This window comes from Portunus trituberculatus, chromosome 14 (genome assembly GCF_017591435.1).
Source record: "Portunus trituberculatus isolate SZX2019 chromosome 14, ASM1759143v1, whole genome shotgun sequence".
Taxonomy (NCBI): domain Eukaryota; kingdom Metazoa; phylum Arthropoda; class Malacostraca; order Decapoda; family Portunidae; genus Portunus; species Portunus trituberculatus.
The window spans coordinates 16,330,907-16,352,983 of record NC_059268.1 but is presented as its reverse complement, the minus strand read 5'-3'; the positions used below and the strand labels follow the sequence as shown (position 1 = coordinate 16,352,983).

The following is a 22,077-nucleotide window of genomic DNA, read 5'->3' as shown; positions in this document are numbered from 1 at the left end:
CCTCTATAAACCCTTCCTAATGTCGATAAAATGATCTAATGGTACGTAAATCTGAAGGTAAAAACACTAATACATTTCGAAGCTTCAAGGAGTCGAATCAAGGACCACGTACATGACAGCCCAGCATGTTAGCAATGACACAATAAAATGATCACATAAGCTTGACTCTTCGACCTATAATAGAATCCTTTTCACTTCATTTGGGGAGAACACACATTACTCAGTGTATATGAAATAACACACGCACAAAATTGAATCACATTATTATCTACCCTTCCTGTCTGGATAACAAAAAATACATAAAAAAAAAGGGCTCACAGACGGTGCCAGTGCGTAAAAAGTATAGTCTGAAAAGAATTATTCAAGATTGCAACAAAGGGATATTAAACAAAAGCCTTTATGTGAGAGAGAGAAAAGAAAAAGAACTACTATGGAATTATTCTCGCCTCTGTGACTCAACGGAAAAGCAAAAATTACAGGTATGTCGGTTATATCACTGTGACATACGCAGGGTGGGGAGTATTACAACACAGAAAACGGAAATTAAAAAGGGGTAACTCTAAGAGGAGAAAACTAGACTGAAGGAAGAGAGAGAGAGAGAGAGAGAGAGAGAGAGAGAGAGAGAGAGAGAGAGAGAGAGAGAGAGAGAGAGAGAGAGAGAGAGAGAGAGAGAGAGAGAGAGAGAGAGAGAGAGAGAGAGAGAGAGAGAGAGAGAGAGAGAGAGAGAGAGAGAGAGAGAGAGAGAGAGAGAGAGAGATTTTCATGAATCTTGCTCCCACCATCTCGTAGCCCTGACAGGAAATAAATGTAAAAAATATCACTGAAAGAAAGAAAGAGAAAAATGTGATAAATGATAAAGGAAAGGTGAGTGAGTGAGTGTGTGTGTGTGTGTGTGTGTGTGTGTGTGTGTGTAATTTACCACGCTCGTCTGCTGGTCACCCAGCCAGTCTTCCCCATTACGGAGCGAGCTCAGAGTTTATAGACCGATCTTCGGGTAGGACTGAGACCACAACACACTCCACACACCTAGAAATCGAGGCCACAAGGCTACACATTAAGAGGCTTGCCCATTTGCCTCGCCGCTTCCCGCTGTGTGTGTGTGTGTGTGTGTGTGTGTGTGTGTGTGTGTGTGTTTTCAGCAGGCTTTCCATTTAATTGCTATTCCAATTAGTGTTTGGAGTTGTTAACATTTTCCCCTAATTTGTAGTTGCCAGGATTTTTTTTTATCTCTTTCCAATATATATTTTTTCCTCTCTCTCTCTCTCTCTCTCTCTCTCTCTCTCTCTCTCTCTCTCATGGTACATGAATACTTATGTGATGAATAAATTGGAAGCTTCTCTCATATTTTTTTTTCCAGGATTTTTTTTATTTGACTCCGTTTCAATTATCTATTCACTAATTTCTCGCGTGAATCTTTGAACATGTGAGCTTGTGTAATATATATTTTTTTTCGTGAATCGTCCGTGACTTTTAATTAAATGTATATTGCCTCTGGTTTCATTAATATATTGCCACTGGCCACACCACCATCACCACCGCCGCTGTTTTGCTCCACTTCGCTTTCAAAATATTCATGATCGTCTTGTACCGAACTAGCACAGCGCTGTTTCTCATGATCTATGTAATGACTAAAGCAGGAAAGATGATATTTTTTGACAAAACAAACGGTGACGCTGTAATATTTCTGTTCTGGTTAGGAATGGCTTCACGCAGGCTGCTTCTCTTGCACAACCTGCCTGCCTGCTTTGCCTGCACATATCATTGCCCCAGGCCGTGCTCAAAACTACCAGCTACCCACTTAATTTCTTTCTATAACACTAAATTGAGAGCGGAGTAAAGAATTTATGATTCATGACGACACGGCGAATAGCAGGCAGCAGTGGCAGTGGATTCTAATGGTGAGCGTCGCCATTCTGGCAGGTGCCCTCACATTGTTTGTTTGCTGCCGCACACACCACAGCCTCATCCGGGCAAGACTGTCTGGCTTACAACACAACGTGCCGCCACTTCTCTCTATACACCACTGGCTTCATGAAAGTCTTTACACGCCATTGTCTCACCACCGACTGTCCATCCCGCGCAAAACCAGTCTCCGGTCGTGCTCTTGGCCGTGGTTTGTGTTCAAAGACATGATATGGCCGCCTTTTTACATGATACGGAAGTCGAACGCCTGGAAGTTGTTAGCAGGTTTCCTGGTGGTGGCACTGGTGGCACGAGAATTATTAGCATATAAGCGTCACTTGCAGCACGCGGACCCAGACGCCTCGGAGTGTTCCTGCAGACACCACAAACCACACTCCTTGAGTCGCACAGCATACTGCACCTTCTCCGCACACAGACAAGACCTGCAACATTTGTTCCAGATACTCATCGAGGAGGCCGCCACCTTACGTGAGGAAGTGACAGACCGCATCAGGCTGAGCAAGGAATTAGCCAAAGTAATGAATCTGCTGGAGACGTGGTCAGTCAGGTACTCCAAGATGCTCCGCGCTAAGGCCTTCATTAAGGGCTTCAGGAAAGGCGAGGCGAGGGGCCACCGGTTGGCTCGTAAGGAAGGTCGAGCCGCAGGGTATGTAGCCGGAGAGCAAAAGAATAGATTGAAGGGGTACGCGCGAGGATGGAAGGATGGTTACGAAAAAGGGAGGAAAAAAGGCTTCCGTCGGGGCAAACGTGAGGGCTACGCTCAAGGCTACAAAGACGGCTGCGGTGAGGGCAAGCCCAAGGGCAAGGCCGAGGCTTGCTAGGACGCTCCGCACAACACTCTTCCAAAATAATGTTGCTAAATGTACGCACTTGTTTTATGGTAGTACATACAGGATGTAACGCGAGCTCTGCGAATTATTCCAAGTTGAAAATGTTCTATATACGCGCATTCAGAGGCTTTTTATATTCAAGAAGGGAAAGCTTGCCAAGGGCAACATTAAAAAAAAAAGGCCCACTTAGTTGCTCAGGTCCGAGTGTGTTAGCAAAAAAAAAAAAAAAAAACCTCCTGAAATGAAGCCGTAGGGTGTAATTCAACTGCGGAGGGGTGACTGACACAACAGCTGTGTTATGGCTATTACCATGGCTGTAATTAATGACAAATACAATAACAGACTACGTTGCGCCCTGCCTGCTCGGGCGGGGAAGAAAAAAGATAGCCATGCATATGCGCCACGGTACTGTAAGGACATCAGATCACACCCTTTCTTCTCTTTGTCCCATAGAGTTTTGTCCTTTTTTTCCTGTTTTTTTTTGTCCTGTGTGGTTTTTGTCCTACCCTTTTTTGTCATGTGAGGTTCTTTGTCCTAGTTTTTTTTTGGTCCTGTTGGTTTTGTCTTAAGGTTTTTTTTGTCTTATAATATTTTTTTCATGTTTTTGTTTTGCCTTTCATTTTCTTTGTATGAACTTTCCCTCTCTCTTTCCTTGCATTTCCTTGTTTCTTTCTTTTTCATGAAATTTTTACATCTGACAATTTTTCCCTATTTGTTTTAAAGGAGTCTTAAGATATTTTTCCCTTTTTTTCTGCTAAGCCTTCCCATGACACAACACAAGGAATTCAGACTACAAGTTATATCTATATCACATCTATTTGGATTTACACTTAAATATCAAGAGCACTTGTTTCTGGGTTACATTAACATTTTGCAGTATGAGTTAAATTCATAAATATCATATGTACATCCCTGACAAAGCAATGTACAACATCCTTATATTCATACGAGCTATAATTATGCTTTGGTTTCAGGTAACAGACAGAAGTTATAAGCAATGCAGTCATTATCACAACTCAAGTTACCTGCTGTACTCACTTCCAGCATTCAGTGGCTTCCCTCAGTATACATCCTCTGATCTGATGACAGTCTCCTTGTACAACCTGACCACCGGTGCATTCTGGGCAGATCACAGAGCAAGACAGTGAAGGAAAGTGCTTAACATGCTGAAGTGAGTGTAGCATGTTACTCAGCCAGTGACAACTTAGGCTACTTTAGGCTTCCTTGGAAACTCAATAACTTATACCAGCTAACCATCAATTTTCCGGCACTCTTTGGAACAGCATCAATGTCACTACCCCTTTTGGAGCGTCACAGAAACACCAAGAAATTGATCTGAAGGCGGGAGTTATATCCTTAGCCATGAGAGGCGCCCTGGACAGGATTGAACCCCTGACATGGAAGTACAGTGCCTTAGACATTGGGACCAAATGATCATCAGGTTTCAAAGATCATTTTGGGGACCTTTCAACCTTCATTCAGTACAAAGTCAGTAAGTCTGCTGCATCACAGATGGTTAGTATGTACAACATTCATCCATCTTCTGAACTGCACACTCTGGAAACAGATATTCATTACATGCACAGAAATACTATCACACACATTTCAGTACAATTATGCAGTACATACATGGCATACATATTTACATGTAGAGCACCGTGGTAAGAGAAAAGATGTGTCTACAGGAAATAAACAGATGAGCTAGTGGTGTAGGACGGGAAAGGGTGCAGCAGAAATAAAGAAAATCCTCAATATGATAAATTCTGATACAGCACACATTGGATACAATTAAAATTCAAACAAGTCTCATATCTAATTATAAGAAGTGAAATGATCTTTGCATACACCTCATATTCTCAGAGGAAGATCATCAAATTACTGGGAAAAGCAATGAACTGTTGCTCCACCACAAGCTGCATCCACCTGGAGAGGCCTGCTGGTGTGTGGTAAAGCATGGGTGTAGAAATGATGAGAACACAGGTCAATCAGCAAATCGAAGGTGAAATGAAGGAAGTTCAGTGAAAAATGTGACACTGTTTACAGACATTCATAGTGTGTCGTCATGGGGTGTCATGGCAGAGTCAATGTTGTGTTAGTGGCAGCATCAGTGTGACAAGAAGTATCACATTGTCTTTCCATATTTTCTCACCTACATGACAGTGCTTTTACATTCTTCTAAGCTCACTATGTGGCTTTTTCTTACTCAAATCAACATCCAACTAAAATCCATGGAAGATGACAGACAATAGCATCTTCCTTTGAGACTACCAAGATTAGTGATAACAGGTACAAGATGAGAAACACAAAACACAGTACAGATCTAGTACATTCACAGATTTTACAGCAAGCAGTACATTAGCAATACCATAAGAGCCATAGCAGCAGTTCAGATCTTGAGTATACACATGAGAGAGCATAGAAAGGTTTTTAAAACCTCCCATGTACTACATTCTGGGGTCAAATTGAGTTAGAGCACTGTAAGAATGAGATTGAACAGTGCCAACAAGGGTTACAAGAGGGCACAATCTTTCCCAATGAGAAACTGCACTGAGACAATCAAATAAAAAACCGTTAGGCCATTAGGCAAGCATTAACACAGAGCTACCTGTCCCCACCAGCCTTGTAAGTACATAAGTCAGTCCATAGCAGTTCTAATGCTCAATTGGTGACTGCCGGAAAATCAATAGTAGCCCTGCATAAACTAGACAGAGAAATCAAGTACTAATGAAGTCCACTTAATGTTATTACAGTAATGCTCTCTCTCTTGGAGTGAGTCAGAAATTAGAACACATATGGCAAGACAGAACACATGAGATGCTCTACTTCTTGTTCATGCTCACTGTCACTAACCTTTTGATTTGATAGTGATACCATGAAAATCTTACAAAGGGAATATCTAGTAAATAACACTACTCCAGTTCTTACTCTCATCTTCCACAGCATGCTGACATAATAGCATGACTGATCTGGAGGCAGACTGAATTTGTTAGAGTAGGTTTCAGGCACTGAGCCAAGAAACTGACTATATGGCTCTAAGGCTGATATAGTGATGTTCATATGAGGTTAGGTTTGAACAAGAAAGGATATTACAATGTTAGAAGTAATAGATAAAGCATTGTGGCTGTTCACTAAGCATGCCAGAGGTCAGTACAGCTTCATCTATCTTTCAGTATCACAATATCAAGAGCTGATAAGCAAAATAATACTGATTAAAAATTACTGAATAACTTAAAGAAGCTTAAACCACTATATAATTATAAATAATGAACTCTTATCTTTGTCATGTCTTTCCTGTACAATAAACACCACAATGCTGCATAAAACAAAGCTGCAATTTTTTCTATCACTATTCTTCCTTCTCATTCTTTACAAAATTGCTTTTTTCTAGCATATGTAAGATAGTATTTCGGGGAAAATTGAGAAAATAACCACACACTAAAGATAGGAATAAAAAGTGCCACTTCTGCTTTTTTATCATTACACATACAGAAGAAAGAGGAAGATTTTTTAACTGTTCAAAAACCTCCATGTTCAGTGTTTAAAAATACAGTAAGCTCTTGATAAAGTAAATAATGACTGTAACAAACACTGAAGGCATTTCCAGCAAGCCTCACATTTAATGAACTCTTCACCATTATAAAAGGAGAAAATCAAAATAGTATGCCTTCACCTTTCATACCACTACTGTTTACAGCAAATAAATCTTTCCTTTAGTGGGTACAATTTGTTGCCAATGACTGCATATATATCAATGAATGTTTCCTTTATACAACCTAAGAGTGAGTTTTTGGATATAAAGAACTGGCCTTCCCCTGAAACATACGTGAATGGCTTACAGTAGAGCAAACACACACACCAGGTAATCAAATGGCCTAGTGAGAATCAAAGGATCTGTTGCTGTTTGAAGTCCTCCACAACGTACACACATCTCTCATTTCAATTGTCTAAATGCACTGTTATTCATTGAGTGATATGTAGTGACCATTCCTTCATCTCATGCTTCCCTATTCATCATTTTTACTCTTATACTTTGGTGTGCAGTCAGTCAGCAGCTACACTTTACTATTAGACAGAATCCTCTAGTATTTTTATCAGCCTAAGATACAATTCATAAAATTTGCAAACTAAAACTACATACATACACAGGTTAGTTACTTTATACAACAGCAGTAAAGCATCATGTTACAAAACACTAGTACGAACAGTCTGCTTCCTACGTCATTACAAAATTTTAGTGTATTTGTACCAGGCAACCTCAGGCAATAGATAACACCTGTTCCAGCTCCTGGGGGACTGGATGACATTCTGTGTGCAGGCTGGCAACAACCCACTTATGCTAGTTGTGAACGGACGCAATGATACTTATGGCACTGAAGGATCTCGTTATACCCATTAGCAGAGTGAAATGCTGCAGAGGAACTTCACCTTCGTTTCTTTCTCCTCTTCCTTTGTGGTGATGAATAAATACGTCTCTATACTTTCACTACACTCAACTGTGGTCTCTTCATTCGGTAGATTTTTTCCTGTTTTATATTCAACGAAAGGACGTTTACTTTGAGCCTTAAATCAACTTAATTTTGTATTCATATGTAGTGCTATATTCATGATAAAAAAAATAATACAGAAGGTAGCAGAAAAGTACTGTGTTTTAGTGTTTGAAAGAAAATATGAAAGACAAATGCCATTGCTTTGTAAATAATGGCTCAAGTCTGTCCTTGTTTTCAAATACAAAATGTGTTCTACAAAATAATAAAAACTAAATTTACATTAGCAATAATAACAAGAACAACAACAACAATAATAATAATAATAATAATAATAATAATAATAATAATAATAATAATAATAATAATAATAATAATAATAATAATAATAGCAACAACAACAATAATAATAATAATAATAATAACAGCAAAAATAATATCAACAATTACTTTCATTCTAGAACAGAGCAAGGAAATACAGTTGCTTACATGATCTCTTTTCACTCATGTTCATTGTTTTTCCGAACATACACTCTGCCATCTGGTGACAAGCAATGAAAGTGAATGCAAACAGGTGACATGGAGTTCAATCACCACCAGACAAGGACAAAATCACTATAATTTTCAACTTGTCACCATTGCTATTTCGATTATTATTTTGATAAGGCTCTAAATTTACAGTCTACTTCTTGATTCCCTCCCTTGCTAACTCCAACAGCAGCATTGCACATCCATCCACCTCACTGTGCTTCTTCCAATACTCTCCTGCCTCTCAGCATTTCAACAATTAAGCAAGCAAGACATACTGAAAATTGTTGTCTATAATACACTAAGCAGTTGAGGATATTGTATATCTAGCATACAGCACTTTCTACATAAGGGAATGTTAAAGTGGTTTAATTTCCTTTACAATGCCGAGTGAATTCTTAGTCACATAATTGTTGAAAATAGAAGTGTCACTCTTCATTTAGTTCTATACGTGACATCAAAGCTCAGCCTGAGGAGGTGCTGTCTGTAATTTGGCCTTTTCAACTCTCCTTACTTTCTTAAGTTCTCTAGTACATCAGCTTAATTTCAAAGTTATTCAGTTCTTTAGTGACATGCTTAGTATATCTGTATGGGCAACATTTTCTATGAATTGACACACGATTGAAGCTAGATGGGACAAACACAAAGTGGAAAGGCATTACTATCTGACCCAACACAACTTAACACAACCTCGTATGTGATGCACACTTCAAGTATGACTGAACGATGAACTACATGATGAAAGATCAGGTTGCATATTGTTCTCTGTATTATGTAATATATGGAAGAAAAGCTTTCTACACAACGATACTAAATGCACTAAAACCTCCATGACATTTATAAATCGGAATTAAAAACATTTAAAGACTGTATGTTGAAAATGAAGATCACATTATTGGTAATCTTTTTGACATAAGTAGCACCAAAAGAAGAAATATAAGGAAAATTAGGTGATATTTGAGAGAAATAGGACAGCATATCAGACCACAAAGAGGAACCATAAATAAGACCACAAGAGATGAATGTCCTTGCAAAGACTGGACCTCCCAACCTTCAACCAAAACCAACACCAGAGCCAGCAGCCCTTCTCAGTGCCAAGTCTTAAGAGCAAGGTGGAGCATAAAATTCGAGAAGGAAAAAAGGGATGAATCTGAAGACAAAGAAATATAAATAAAAAGGTCCTTACCTGTCGGAGGGGTTTCCAAAGGCTTGTAGAGGCACTTTTCATGAGTAAGAATTTCTATAAAATGATGGAGGCCAAGCCAATATCATGCCAATTTATGGTGGTTTTACTGTACAAGACTTCTTGCCTGTCACTTCATGCAGAATTCCTCTAAATGTTCACCATCACTGTCACCTTTTCTACTGCAGCTGCAATACATGGTCTTGATATGAGATTCCAACATTCTAATAGTCCAACACAAATGCCTACACAAACACTGCACACCTTAGGCTTTGTAAGAAATATGTGGTGACTGAAGGATTCCCTCTTTCCTCACACATTCTGGTGCCGAAAGCAGCTTCTCTGGGAATACTTTCATCCTGATAACTGATGAAGGAACACTGATATTGCCACCTTATATCTCAAATCTAACATTGCATTATGCAGAAGGATACAGTTACACATCAGAGATCAGGTATCTTCATCAATGGTAAGCACAGATAAGTCCTGTGTTTTGATGCTGTATGAGCTCTTCTTGGAACTGACTGATATTAAGAAACAAAATTAGTAGGCAGTAACCATTGATATAATGTCAAGACAGTGTATTACATGATCAATGAAGTCAAAAACATATGTTACAGTAAAATAGATATATTACCCTTAAGTTCAAATGCTTTTAGAAAGTGAAGTAATTAAAACATGGAATACAACTTAATGTGTTGGGAAATATTTACTTTACTATTAAAAACAATGTATGGTGTGATGGATTATATCACAGCTGAATATCAGTGGAAAAATAAATAAATAAGCACAATAACTTATAAGTACTAGATATTTCCATGAATAAATAGTCAACACCATACACTGAAGAAGTCAGCAGCTTTGTTTCAGATGACTGGTTTTGATATCCATTACTGAACTGCCAGTACTGACTTCAAATGATCAATTCTCTCTTGCCGCTGAGTTGATATTTCCCTTCAATGTAAACAACAAAGATTTTTCAGTGAGAACATACATTTTATCCTGCAGAGAGTATAGTATTCTCCAATCACACATTTTATACAAATACTACTGTATATATTAAATTACACATACAAGGTGCATATTACACTGGGCATGAGAGAGCACATTTCACTTGATTACAGGTGTTCCTCTACTGCAGATGTGCACAAATAACTGGCCACAATTCATGCTTTTTCACTGCTGCTTGTCTTGGCTCAAGATAGGTACAGCATGTTAGCATATTCTCCAGCAACAGCAACTCAATGATCTTGGCTGACTGGCTGCCCATGTCCTGACAGATCAAAGCTTTAAGTCCCATTATTAAAGCTAAGGACAAATGAGTTTGGGATGCAACTAGATGTCTGAGCTTTACCTGCTGTAGTGCTGTAGTGTGAAGGGTTTTCATTGCCCTTGTACAGCTGTTGGTCCCCTCAGGCATGTGTTCTTAGCTCTGACTATACAGTGTGGCATTCTACTTCCACAGAGCAGTCTCATACCACTTTCGTATGTAGTTAGATATGGTAGGTTAAGTTATGTCTTTCATGATGTGAATATTTCTTCTTAGTCTTTAGTCAGTTTCCTTAATTCTTCCAAATATCTGAGGTACTGTTGTTCTCAGACTATTGAAAGAAAACACATGATGCTATTATGCACTTCAAAAATACCAGCATCTTGGAAGCAACATTGTATTCGCCATGAAGCCTAAATCCTATGCTTCAAGTATCCTTTCAAATGTTTCCTGTTAAAGTTTGCATTTAGGAAAGTGGAATCTACAGATCATAAATACAGGATTAGATGCATATAAAACCTTACACAATCTGCAGACTAATTGTGCTTCATGTATGCTAAATATAGTATAGTATCTTCAGTATTTACAAATCATTCCATTCAAGGTGATGATACTCTAGAGCTCTTGTCTTCTACAATGGTGGTAAATATGGTTTGTGCAAAAATAGATGCTTCCTGTAATAAATCTTAAATCCAGATTATCTACCTTCTTCTGTCTCATTGATAGGAAGGAGCTCCTTCGGAACTCGCTTCCTAACAACTTTCTGCTAAATCTTGATGATGGGAAAGCACGGGTGAGTGGTGAAGTCAAACTGAGGGCGAGTGGGGTCGTCAGCCTTGTGGCCGCCTTCAAGGAGTTTCATGACAACAAAGTTCGTCTTCACAACTTTCAGCAGCTGCTGAACCTTAAAACATGTGCAAGTTTTAGTAAAGAGAAAGCTGACAGACTGAGAATTAAGAATAAACAAACAACTCCTTACCTAGTGAAACAGGTACAACTTTTTATTCTACAAAGATAAGTTATCCTGAAATCAAAAGAGACAAGTCTTGACTTGCCTCTCAAGCACAAAAGGTAAAAAAAAGTAAAAACTCACCTCAGTACTTGGGGCATGTATAGTTTCAAGAAGAGAACGTGCCTTGAAGAAGTGATTCCTTGCGTCATGGAAGAGTGTGGCTGGTGACACTGGCTGTTAAGGTAAAAAAAATAAATAGAATAAAAAAAAAAAATAATAATAATAATAAATAAAAATAAATAAATAAAAACTGACTAAAAATTTGCATGACCCATGTTTTCAAAGTCACTTCAAAATAGGATGAATACAATAGATTTTACATAAGATGACATGTATAACATCTAAGGCAAACGACTGGCCACTGTGAGTCACCTGCGAGAAGTTTGAGAGGTCGGTCATGGAGAGGAACTGGTCATAGTGCACTGGTGGCGGAGTCATCACCACGCTGAACGGCAGGAACCGGTGCTCGTAACGGACCTGCTCACTGTCAAACTCCTGAAGTGGTAACTTGACTTTCCCTGCCTCTCTCAAACCCAACATTGCCTGTGGATTTGTATTGGAACCTCAAGTTACAACACACAGCAATCCTCATTGGCAAAATCAAATCTTTGTCTTTCTTTGAGCTTGTGAAGAGAAGGAAAGAGGTAGAATACAGAACGAGATGGAGGTTTACCATAGAAGACTAAAAAGGGTCAAAGCACAGGTGGGTGGATCACAGAACTTGGGAGGAAAACAAGTCTGTGGGCCAAACACCAACAGAACATAGATATGGAGAAAGGGAGTGTACAGAAAGGGGAGGGTCACCAAAACTTACCTTATAATATCCTCCACACAGATGCTGGAGAGCCTGGTTGTACGTGATTTCCTTTCCATATGGTCGATGCTTTTTTCTGTTTCTATTTTTGTTTTTCGATGAACGTCCACTCTTTCCCCCTCTGTTTGTGTCGTAGCCGTCCTGTTCCAGCAGCATTGCATCCGCTCTGGACAATGCACTCACCAGCCATACGTACACAAACTCATAGAGATACCTGGAAATAGGATACGTGTAAAATTCTTGTGTCAAACCATAGATAAGAACCTCAAATAAACAAACTCTGCACTCCTCATGGATACACTTTCTTACAGGTGACCCTTAAAATGCCAAAGATGTTACAACGACAATACTTTCTTTTGCTATCCATTCTTCATAAACTGCTGACATTTCTCAGGTAACTCATTTAACCCCTTCCTTACCGCAAGACTGTTTTGTGGTACGTGCGTACCACGCGCAAAAGTGACCTCGTGATACCGCAAGATGCTGCCGTGGTACGTGCGTACCACACCAATACATTTCCGTGTATAACCGTGGCCTGAGTGCGGATTTTGCCTTTTTCATACTCCACATGGTTCACTATAAACAAACAAACACTGGAGGCGTTATTTTTAGCCACCCCAGCGTAACAAAACCATCCCCCCCACTAGCCAATCAATATCGGAGTTAATTTTTCATGCATAAACTATAAAGCCAATCACTATTCTTTGACATATATTATTCCCACAGTCCCCCCCAAGAACATCAGTTCTCTAGTATCGGCCGTGGTGAAACTGTTCTATTGCCTCTAGTTAGAGATAATGGCGTCTGCTTCGTGTAGCAGCGATGAGGATTATCATAATTATGAGACAGATAGTGAGGATATACTGGAAGACTCTCCAGATGAATATGATTCAGACTATGATCCTGAAAAGAAATAGGAGAGAGTGATAGTGACAGCAGTGTTGAAACCCTCTCGGCAAGTGAGGGGGAGCAGCCTAGTTATGACTGCCTCAGGGCCACCCTCACCAGGTGCAGAGTGTGGGGTGCTGAATTTATGATTAGTGCACAATTTATGATTGTTTACGTTTTCTTTTATTAATAAAATGACAAAAATATGTTTAGAAAAAAGTACATAACACTGAGTTAGAAAGAAATATAATGTGTAGATCTGGCCGTGAGGCACGTGCGCACACGGGCAGGGGACTGCGGTATAGGAGAGGAACGCTTTGTTTACATCGGGGGGTGGCTGCGGTAAGGAAGGGGTTAAACTTCTTGGATCAATGTTTTGTCTTTCCTGCCACAGCCAAGTACAATTATTGCATTAAAAAGTCCACAATAAGTTACAGTTCATAAAACAAGAAACCATTCTGTATTTATAGCCTTTCCAATAAGATCCCTACCATGACAAAATCCTCTACTGATACTGTCACAAGTCCTGAGTCTTCCCACCTGCAGAGGACATCATCAGACTTACCAGTAGACATAGTGATACTCATGTACAGCATAAAGCTCCAAGGTGAATCCTGTCAGCAGGTACTTGATCATCAGCCTTAGTGTGTGATACAAGACCCAGGTGCCCAGGTAGGCTAAATGAGGCCTTGGCTGGTCACTCTTCAACAAGACATTATGTAGGTATGCATCCACTTTATCAGCCTGCAAAAGACAGTGATGGAAGGAAAATGCAATATTAAACTTTTCCTTCTTGAAAAGACAAGTCAAACAGGTGGAGTACTAAAATAAAGAATATTTCTTAACCAAGAACTTCATCTATACCAATTCTCTTCAAAAAGTATCTGATCTTATCATTCTAACATTAGTTCACTAAGATGCCAAGTATTTACAAAGGTATCAAAGCATTATAGGCCATACATTTCAGTTATGTTACAGCAATAACAGACACTTCATAGTGGTTTACTGCTTAAACTCACTTCATCCTGCAGCATTGCAAACTCTTCTAAGAGATGGGCCACTTTATCCCTCTGACGTGCCCGGTTGTGGCCACACGTCTGGACCAGCTGCTCAAAGGGACGCACACATCGGTTGAAGAACGAGTCAACATAGTCTCTGGCCTGAGGGAAGAATAATGTATCAATTTCCAATCACTCTCTGACACGGTGTGCTGTGGAAGATGTGTTGAATGTGCTTAGGAAGCAGGGATTGTCATGGTATGAGCATGTTAGGGAGAGGGAGAATAGCCATGTAATCCAAAGTGTTAGAGCTGGAGGAAGTAGGAGGAAACCAGTGAAGATGGTGTTGAGGAAGACATAAGAATGGTAAACAAATTATGTAAGACTGCAAAGACTCATGTGACAGCTGTAGATGTTACAGAAGACAGCTTCTGTATCCTGAAAACGTACCATGTCATCATTATTTACTGATTTATCCAACCTTCCCTTGAGAATGATAAAATAAATCACTAGTTGAACCTAATGACGTACCTGAGTATTGTTCATTACTGGTGCTTTAGGCAGGAGAGCAGGGGGACATATAAATCCTCTGGCAGCCTCTCTAAGGGCCTCTGCCATTGCCTGGCCACCCCACAGCTTCTCCCCACCCAGGTACAGGACTTGTGCCAGGGACCGAGACAACACACAAGGTCGAGTCTCAGAAAAATTCTCAATAAATTCCTGAAATAGGGAACTAAATCAAATACTAAGCAATGAATTCCATATGTAAGCAATTCATAATCAAATACAAAACACACAAACAAACATACAGCACAGCCAACAAACAGTTCAAAGCCACTATAAGAGAGTGCACACCAGAGCTGAGTGGAAGCTAGTGCAGTGGGTGATCTTGGTGATGTGACGCAGGCGGGCCACCATTTCCTCCAGGTAGTTCATGGCCTCCTTGCGTGTCCTCAGCCGAGTGTAGCGGGGGAAGGTGGGCGGCAGGAGGCGCTGGTTGACGAGAGGCTCAAACCCCATGATTACTGGGTAGTCCACTGCAAGGTGTGAAAAGTGCAATGGAATCAGTTTGGACTCATTAAGATCCATTTAGATATTGATGATCATCTTGGCCACTTTTAGACTTTTGACACGAGAGAAAATAATAAACAAACAACAGCAGATATAAGCAGCTTACCTTTATTGCCTTCTTCGTCTTTGGCTTGCTTGGGTTTCAGCCCTCGACCAATGGTGTTCTGCATTATACAAACCAGCTCATTGCACGACGCCAAGCACCTCTCTGCCTCAGGGATGGACACAGGCTCTCTTCTCATTATGGCAGCCAGTGCAGCATAGAACAGCCGCATGAAGCGTATTCTTGAGAAGAGTGCCACTGCATCTTCGTGCTGGTGAGGATCAAACATTCCCATGATATACCTTTCTTGAATGACTACCAAAGCATTTCCTATACAGTCTATCAGTCTGGCCAATACCTATCAGCTTACAGGGAATTCAATAAGAAAGAACAGCTCACTTGCACGTCAGCTGTGGTAAATATCGCAGAAATTTAAAAGATTTGCCTCTCTAATACATCTTTCCACCTGTGACAACAAGAAATAGGTTTATTATGCTGATGTTGTACTGGTGATGTCCGATGGCTTTATGAGATAAAATACATGCCTGTTTCTGCATCTTGGGATCCCATGGCTCTCCTTGTCTGTTCCTTGTGGCCTTGACTGCCCTCTGTAGCTCCTCTTCCACCTCCCTCATCATGCCTCCTGCCCGCACCTCAGACACCTCGGAGCACACCCCATATCCATATAAGGCTGGCTGGAAGTCCTCCTCTTCAAACACACCAGCACTGAAATGAACTCTGAATTAAACCAACTGAAAGTACTTTCATACATGTGCAATTCTGAAAACAATATTTATTCTCCTTTAATGGTTTTCTAGTGTAAATCTTGGAAAATTCAAATATAATGAAATCAGATTCTGGTCATTGCAGACTGAGGTAAGTCTTCCCTACAACTCAACACTTCCTGCATGATCTCACAACAGGCTTATTATTTTCTCACACATACACACACACCTATGAAGATAGACTAAAGGAAATGGAACTACCAACTTTGAAGGATAGATGAGAGAGAGGAGATCTAATAATGATGTACAGTGAACAGTAGGCAAAAGAGAGATAGACAAGACGTGGTATCACTAAATGAAGATGGAGATAGATGGACAAGAGTACACTCAAAGATCAGGAAAAGTCAACACCTGAGAAACATTAGAAAGTTTAATTTTCACATAGGACAATGGACATCTGGAACAGCCTGACCTGAATGATGAGATTGTAACAGCAGAAAGTGTGAACAAATTTAAGGAAAATTTGGATAAAATTAGATATGGGGACAAGTCACTAGGAGCCCTGTTTAAACCATGTAATATAAATGCACACACACACAAAGTCTTTACCTATGAACAACATTGTTAATTATGGCAATGAGCTTCAGAGTCTGTATGGAGAATGCTCTCAGTGCTCTGTCCTCAATGCTAAGAGGCTTGTGCAGGTAGAGGCAGGTAAGGATGGTCTGGGCTGCTGAGTGTCCTTCCAGCCAGGTGACAAGGCAGGCCAGCATTGAGTCCATGATCCCAACAAGTTCCTCCATGGTAAGGTTGTTGAGCTTCAGAGCACCAGCCTGTAGGGGAACACAAGTTATAATATAACCCTACATATGGAGGACCCTATGAATAAAATCTAGCAGTATGAGCCTCTATCTCACACTCTACCCTTGGTATTTTGGAGCCTTTTGAACAATATGACCCTTCCTACATATGATACACCCTGTTAATAAAGTCTAGTAGCATTAGCAGATGGCCCTCTATCTCTCACACAAGCCTTGGTTTTCTAGTCTTTCGATGGCCACTTCTCAGATATCCCCTCCATTACTTTCCTTACATGTACTTGCCTTCACAGCCTGATCAAAATTGAGAACCTTCTTCCCTCTGTTGCACATCATGCCAGCATCCATCTTGGGGTCCATCATCTCTATGGCAGACATGGCCTCAAACAACCCAAAGATGTCATCATGCAGAAGTTCTCCCAGCTGCAGGTCTGAAAATGAAATCATAAGATCAAAACATTCATTTACCTTAAAAAAACTATCAGTAACAATGGATACTAGAGAAGGAAGGAAGAAAAGAAAGATACAAAGATAATAATGATTACAAAATTAACAAAAACAACAAGGTCATGGATAAATATGAAATTAAAAACACACAAAAAAAAAAAAAAAAAAAAAAAAAAATCACGCAACACAGCTTAACCTTTTCAATACTAGGACACATTTTTTACCTTCAGATTTGTGTACAATTAGACCATTTTATTGACATTAGGATGGGTCAATGGAGGTCACAAGATTAATGGCCAGAGTCATCACTATTTTAATCCCCACATGAGTTTCTGAATGTTTAAGAAATCATCAAATAGTAAGCACAATGAATATGAAAACACATCATAGCACTGAAGGGGGTTAAGAACACAGTTTAACCAAATACAAAATGAGGATGTCATCTCACCTTTAGTAGCGTGGAAGAACTCTGAAGTTATATTGATCCAGTTGTACGTCACCTCTGGTCTCGGAGGCATGGTGCTGCTGGGAGAAAGACACGTTTTAGGAAGCAATCATGTCAAGTGGGCATTTACATATGGCAATCATCTTAGGAACACAGAAACAATGAGGCATTTTTCTTTTTCTTGCTCCAGGCAGGATACGCTGAGTCACAAGAGGAATAAAGACTTTGGTATGAATTATGGGATATGTAAGTCAGATGTGCTACTAAAAATAAGTCTTTTTTTTTTATGTTATAGCCTATAGTGCTTGTAGGTCTACTTAAAGAGTATGGGAAGTGCTGTCCAGCTTCCACCCATTAGCGGCGCATGTAATTGTGTTTATAATGGTACCCAGATTAAAGCTCATATCACCACCCAAGTGCATCTTTGGTGTAAGGCAATTACACCTCCATCAAGAACCTGAGTACCATGGTGACATGTAGGTAACTTTGAACCACTCAACAAATGACACAGTTTTAAGCCCATACGTGGTGGAATTCGAACCTACACATGAACATCTGCCCAATCCCACACTCGCCATCGTATCCACTAAGCCACCACCTCCCTAACTGCTGTGGTCTAAGTGAATTCCAGCAGGCTATCAGTGTCCTGTTACTAATAGAAGAAAGAAATACATAGGCAAATGACTAATAATAACAATAGAAATAAAAGTTCACCACAGGAAGTTACAAAAGCAAAACTTGACTGGATTATAGGAAAAAAAAAAATTCTTATATTCATTAAGCTTCCTGGATTGTAATACCAGTACAGTAACTCCCCAACTTAAAAACATTCAAGTTGTGATCATTCTGTACATACAAATATAGTTCTGAAATCCCTGAAGTCCAAAGAATAGCCAAAAGGTACTATCAGACGTCAAATATCCTAGGAGTGGTAGTTGGAGATAAGAGTTAAGCACCAGAATCATCAACCCTTACATCAATGCCAGTTTCCTCCTCTACTGACATGCCTCACTCTGATGTTGATGATCCCTCCCCTTCTTGAGCCTTTCAGTACTGCGACAGAATTTTACCACAAGTTCTGAGTAAGATTAGACAATTTTATTCACCTTAGGAATGGTCTATGAAGGTCAGAAGACTAATAACCAGAGTCTTCACTATTTCAACCCCCACATAAATTTCTGAAGCTGTATAAAATCACCAAATAGTAAGCTCAGAATAAATATGAAAATGTGTCATGGTACAGAAGAGGTTAATGTAAACAAGGCTTGACAACACTTGAAAAAAAAAAAAAAAAAAAAAAAAAAAACAATGAGGACCCAACTTTGGATTTACGAACACCCTCTCGGTCCCCATTACGTTTGTGAGTTGGGGAGTCACTGCACTTACCACAATCTTGATAATCTGCTCAACTCTCTATGAAACAATTGTGGTTTTATCTTCGCCTAACCTTTACTATTGATCCTCATCGGTGGTGCATGAGATGACTGCAAGCTGTGGCAGTATACTCACTCTACTTCATGGCTAAGATTTTTTTTTGTGCATTCGGCTATTTTTGAGTCATATTGATGGTTTGAAAATTAACATATTGCGCCAAAAAAAGTTTTATTAGTTTAGGTTAGTTTTGAAGTTGGGTTAGGGTAGGATAGGTTACAATAGGTTTATCTTAAGGTTAGGTTAGGTTAGGATGGGCTAGATTAGGCTTGTTTTAAGGTTAGTTTTGAGGTTCAGTTAGGTTAGGATAGGCAAGATTAGCTTAGTTTTAAGGTTAGGTTAGGTTAAGATAGGAGAGATAAGGTTAGGATAGGTTAGATAGGTTAATTTCAAAGATAGGATAGGTTAGTTTTACGGCTAGGCTAACTTAGATTAATTTTCTTTGTTTAGTTGCTCAGGGATACCAAATACACAAAATTTTGCACTTCCTAACAAGCCTTGGGAGACAAACGGCCATATATGACAAACATAGGGAACCTTGTAAACATTTACCTTATCTACTCTTAACAAATGATTGCTTTCCTTATCAACATCAACCAACTGCAATATTTAAGCACCAATGATCAGTCAATCTCCTTTGAGCTGAAACTGCCAGTGTACTACGTTTAACCCTTATTTTTATACTGGGACACATTTTTACGTTAAGATATAGGTATGATTAGACCATTTTATTGACATTAGAAAGGTTGTATTGAGGGCAGAAGATTAGTTTCAAGAGCCTTCACTATTTTAATCCCCCTACATGTTCTAAATTAATCCCTTCAGTTCCAGTACAAGATTTATGAACGATTAGACCATTTTATTGACATTAGGAAGGCTCTATGGAGATCAGATTAATGGCCACAGTCCTCACTATTTTAATCTCTATTATGAGTTCCAAATTAATTCCTTCAGTACTGGGACACATTTCTACCTTGAGATTTGTGCATAATTAGAGCATTTTATTGACATTAGGAAGGCTCTATGGAGATTAGGAGATTAATGGCCAAAGTCTTCACTATTCTAATCTCCCACATGAGTTCCTGAAGCTGTAGAAAACCACCAAATAGTCACCAGAATGAATAAGGAAACGCGTCCTGGTGCTGAAGGGGTTAATGGAGCAAGATGATGTCAACTCGAGGTAATAATAATAACAGGAATAAAACTGAAGCACATCATGTCAGTTGCCATAAAAAATCAAGTGATTCTGAGAAGGTACCATACTTCCCTCAAACTCCCAAAGCAAGTGTACCGCCAGCTAATTACACACAAAAACTTAAAATTGTCCCTCAAATACCGAAAAAGCCACACCGCAAATCTTTATCTCGTATATAATGACAAATTTTGAGCCACTCCCCTCATAACAGTCACCCCCTGGTCCACAGTTAACAGGGTGACAGTAGACAGGCCGTAGTGTGACATGGGTACCTGATATTAGGAGTAAATTCATTTTTCTCCAGCGAGGTCTCTGCACTGCTCGCTGCCATCTTCAGTGTTATGGTCTTGATCCTCATCTTGGTCCTCATCTTGATCTTTAGCTCTCAATCTATGCTGTGATTTTAATAGTGTATGTTAATTGTGTTATTTAAGCCTTTTAGTACTGGGATGTATTTTCACCATGAGTTTAGGTGTGATTAAATGATTTTGTCTACATTAGGAAGGGTCTATGGAGGTCAGAAGATTAATGGCTAGAGTTTTCACTATTTCAATCTCCACCTAAGTTTCTGAAGCTGTGTAAAAGCTGTGTAAAAAATAAGTAGAATGAATATGAAAACGTGTCATGATAGTGAAGAGATTAATGTGGCAAGTTAACACCTTCAGTACTGGGACGCATTTTTACCTTGAGATATGTATAAGATTAGATAATATTTTTTTACATTAGGAAGGGTCTATGGAGGCCAGAAGATTAATGGCCAGAGTCTTCACTATTTCAATCCTTAACTTTCTGAAGCTGTATAAAATCACTAAACAGTAAGCAGAATGAATATAAAACCGCGTCATAGGACTGAAGGGGCTTAGTGTTAATGTTGGGGTTGTAATGTGCCAGACTACAATGGATCATATGTCACTATAGGTAAAGGGATTCGAGGGTTGGTTATGCGGAGAGTCAGATTAAATGAAGGAATTTAATGCTACGTAGGGATGAGATTTATCCCTTTCTTTTGGTTAACTCTGACTTGCAAGATTACTAATACCGGTAACTAAGTGGGCATTTTGTTTTTATCATTTTTTGTTCCCCTTGGCCAACTTTCCCTTCTTAATTAAAAAGTAAGGCTAGAGAGTTAACCCCTTCAGTACCATGACGCGTTTTTATATTCATTCTGGTTACTATTTGGCGATTTCATAGAGCTTCAGAAACTTATGTAGGGAATAAAATAATAAATACTCTGGCTATTAATCTTACCTCCATAGACCTTTCCTAATGTAAACAAAACATCTAATCATACCCTAACTCAAGGTAAAAATGCGTCCCAGAACTGAAGGGGTTAAGAATGTCAGCAAGGCAAGGGATTCGAGGTAGTGCAGGAAAATAGAAGGCCAGATAAGATACCTCGTGAAATGTGTAGAAATGAAAGGAAGCTGTGACTGATAGGATGACTGTATTACTAAACCAAGTGTGTGAAGAGGAGGCAGTGGCGAGATGGAATAAATGTAGAGTGACTGTTCCAAAAGAGAGGATAATAGAATAGGGGTTTTAAGCGTTCTGAGGCGAGGCATGTTGAGAGTAACTGGATTGTGAATATAAGGAATGGAGAGTGTTTACAATGGGGTGAAAGAAAGAAACAAAGAATCCTCCTTTTATTATGTATATTAAGCAATCACAAAAATGTATAAAAATCCACTAACAGTTTCAACTAGAGCCGGTTAAGAAGTACCGGAGACGCCTAAACATTTGAAAAAGCGAGATCTGCTTTGGCGGCTGCATCACAAAAGATCGAGGAACTCTTAACATGTAGCCAGTCAGGGAAGGAATGGCATGTTTATCGATCAGTTCTTTCAGCAAGTTTTATCACCATTTTCCAGTTAGAAGTGAGACTGGAAAGGGGTTTAAAATCTAGATTGTTACTGCTAATTCGGCACGTATGTGAACTCAGACACACACACACACACACACACACACACACACA

General features: G+C 39.5%; 1 protein-coding gene across 3 annotated transcripts; it reads right to left on the bottom strand.

Moving 5' to 3' along the window:
* Positions 1 to 3,550: 3,550 nt before the first annotated feature.
* LOC123503560 (N-alpha-acetyltransferase 35, NatC auxiliary subunit-like) lies at positions 3,551 to 20,515 on the bottom strand. Of its 3 annotated transcripts, XR_006674523.1 has the most exons (15): positions 20,378 to 20,490; positions 17,483 to 17,559; positions 16,873 to 17,018; positions 16,379 to 16,602; positions 15,590 to 15,770; positions 15,108 to 15,315; positions 14,786 to 14,967; positions 14,462 to 14,650; positions 13,952 to 14,092; positions 13,498 to 13,676; positions 12,045 to 12,258; positions 11,603 to 11,773; positions 11,312 to 11,404; positions 10,924 to 11,122; positions 3,551 to 10,549 (listed from the first exon to the last, which is right to left on the bottom strand). XR_006674523.1 is itself a non-coding variant. In XM_045253429.1 (14 exons), exons 1-14 carry the CDS (start codon positions 20,473 to 20,475, stop codon positions 10,985 to 10,987), a joined length of 2,238 nt encoding a protein of 745 aa, XP_045109364.1. In that variant the 5' UTR covers positions 20,476 to 20,515; the 3' UTR covers positions 3,551 to 10,984. The 3 variants fall into 3 exon arrangements, 2 of the variants coding, with proteins under 2 accessions (XP_045109364.1, XP_045109363.1); XM_045253429.1 differs by having other exon boundaries at positions 3,551 to 11,122; positions 17,483 to 17,556; positions 20,378 to 20,515; XM_045253428.1 differs by having other exon boundaries at positions 3,551 to 11,122.
* Positions 20,516 to 22,077: the final 1,562 nt, after the last annotated feature.

What these genes read in the sequence shown, in the direction of transcription:
- LOC123503560 (XM_045253428.1), bottom strand. Translation starts at nt 20,475, where the DNA reads ATGAGGACCAAGATGAGGATCAAGACCATAACACTGAAGATGGCAGCG. An exon ending in TGTGTGGAGGATATTATAAG is followed by an intron (nt 11,774 to 12,044) that starts GTAAGTTTTGGT and finishes ACAAATCCACAG; the next exon opens with GCAATGTTGGGTTTGAGAGA. An exon ending in TACATGCCCCAAGTACTGAG is followed by an intron (nt 11,123 to 11,311) that starts GTGAGTTTTTAC and finishes ACATGTTTTAAG; the next exon opens with GTTCAGCAGCTGCTGAAAGT.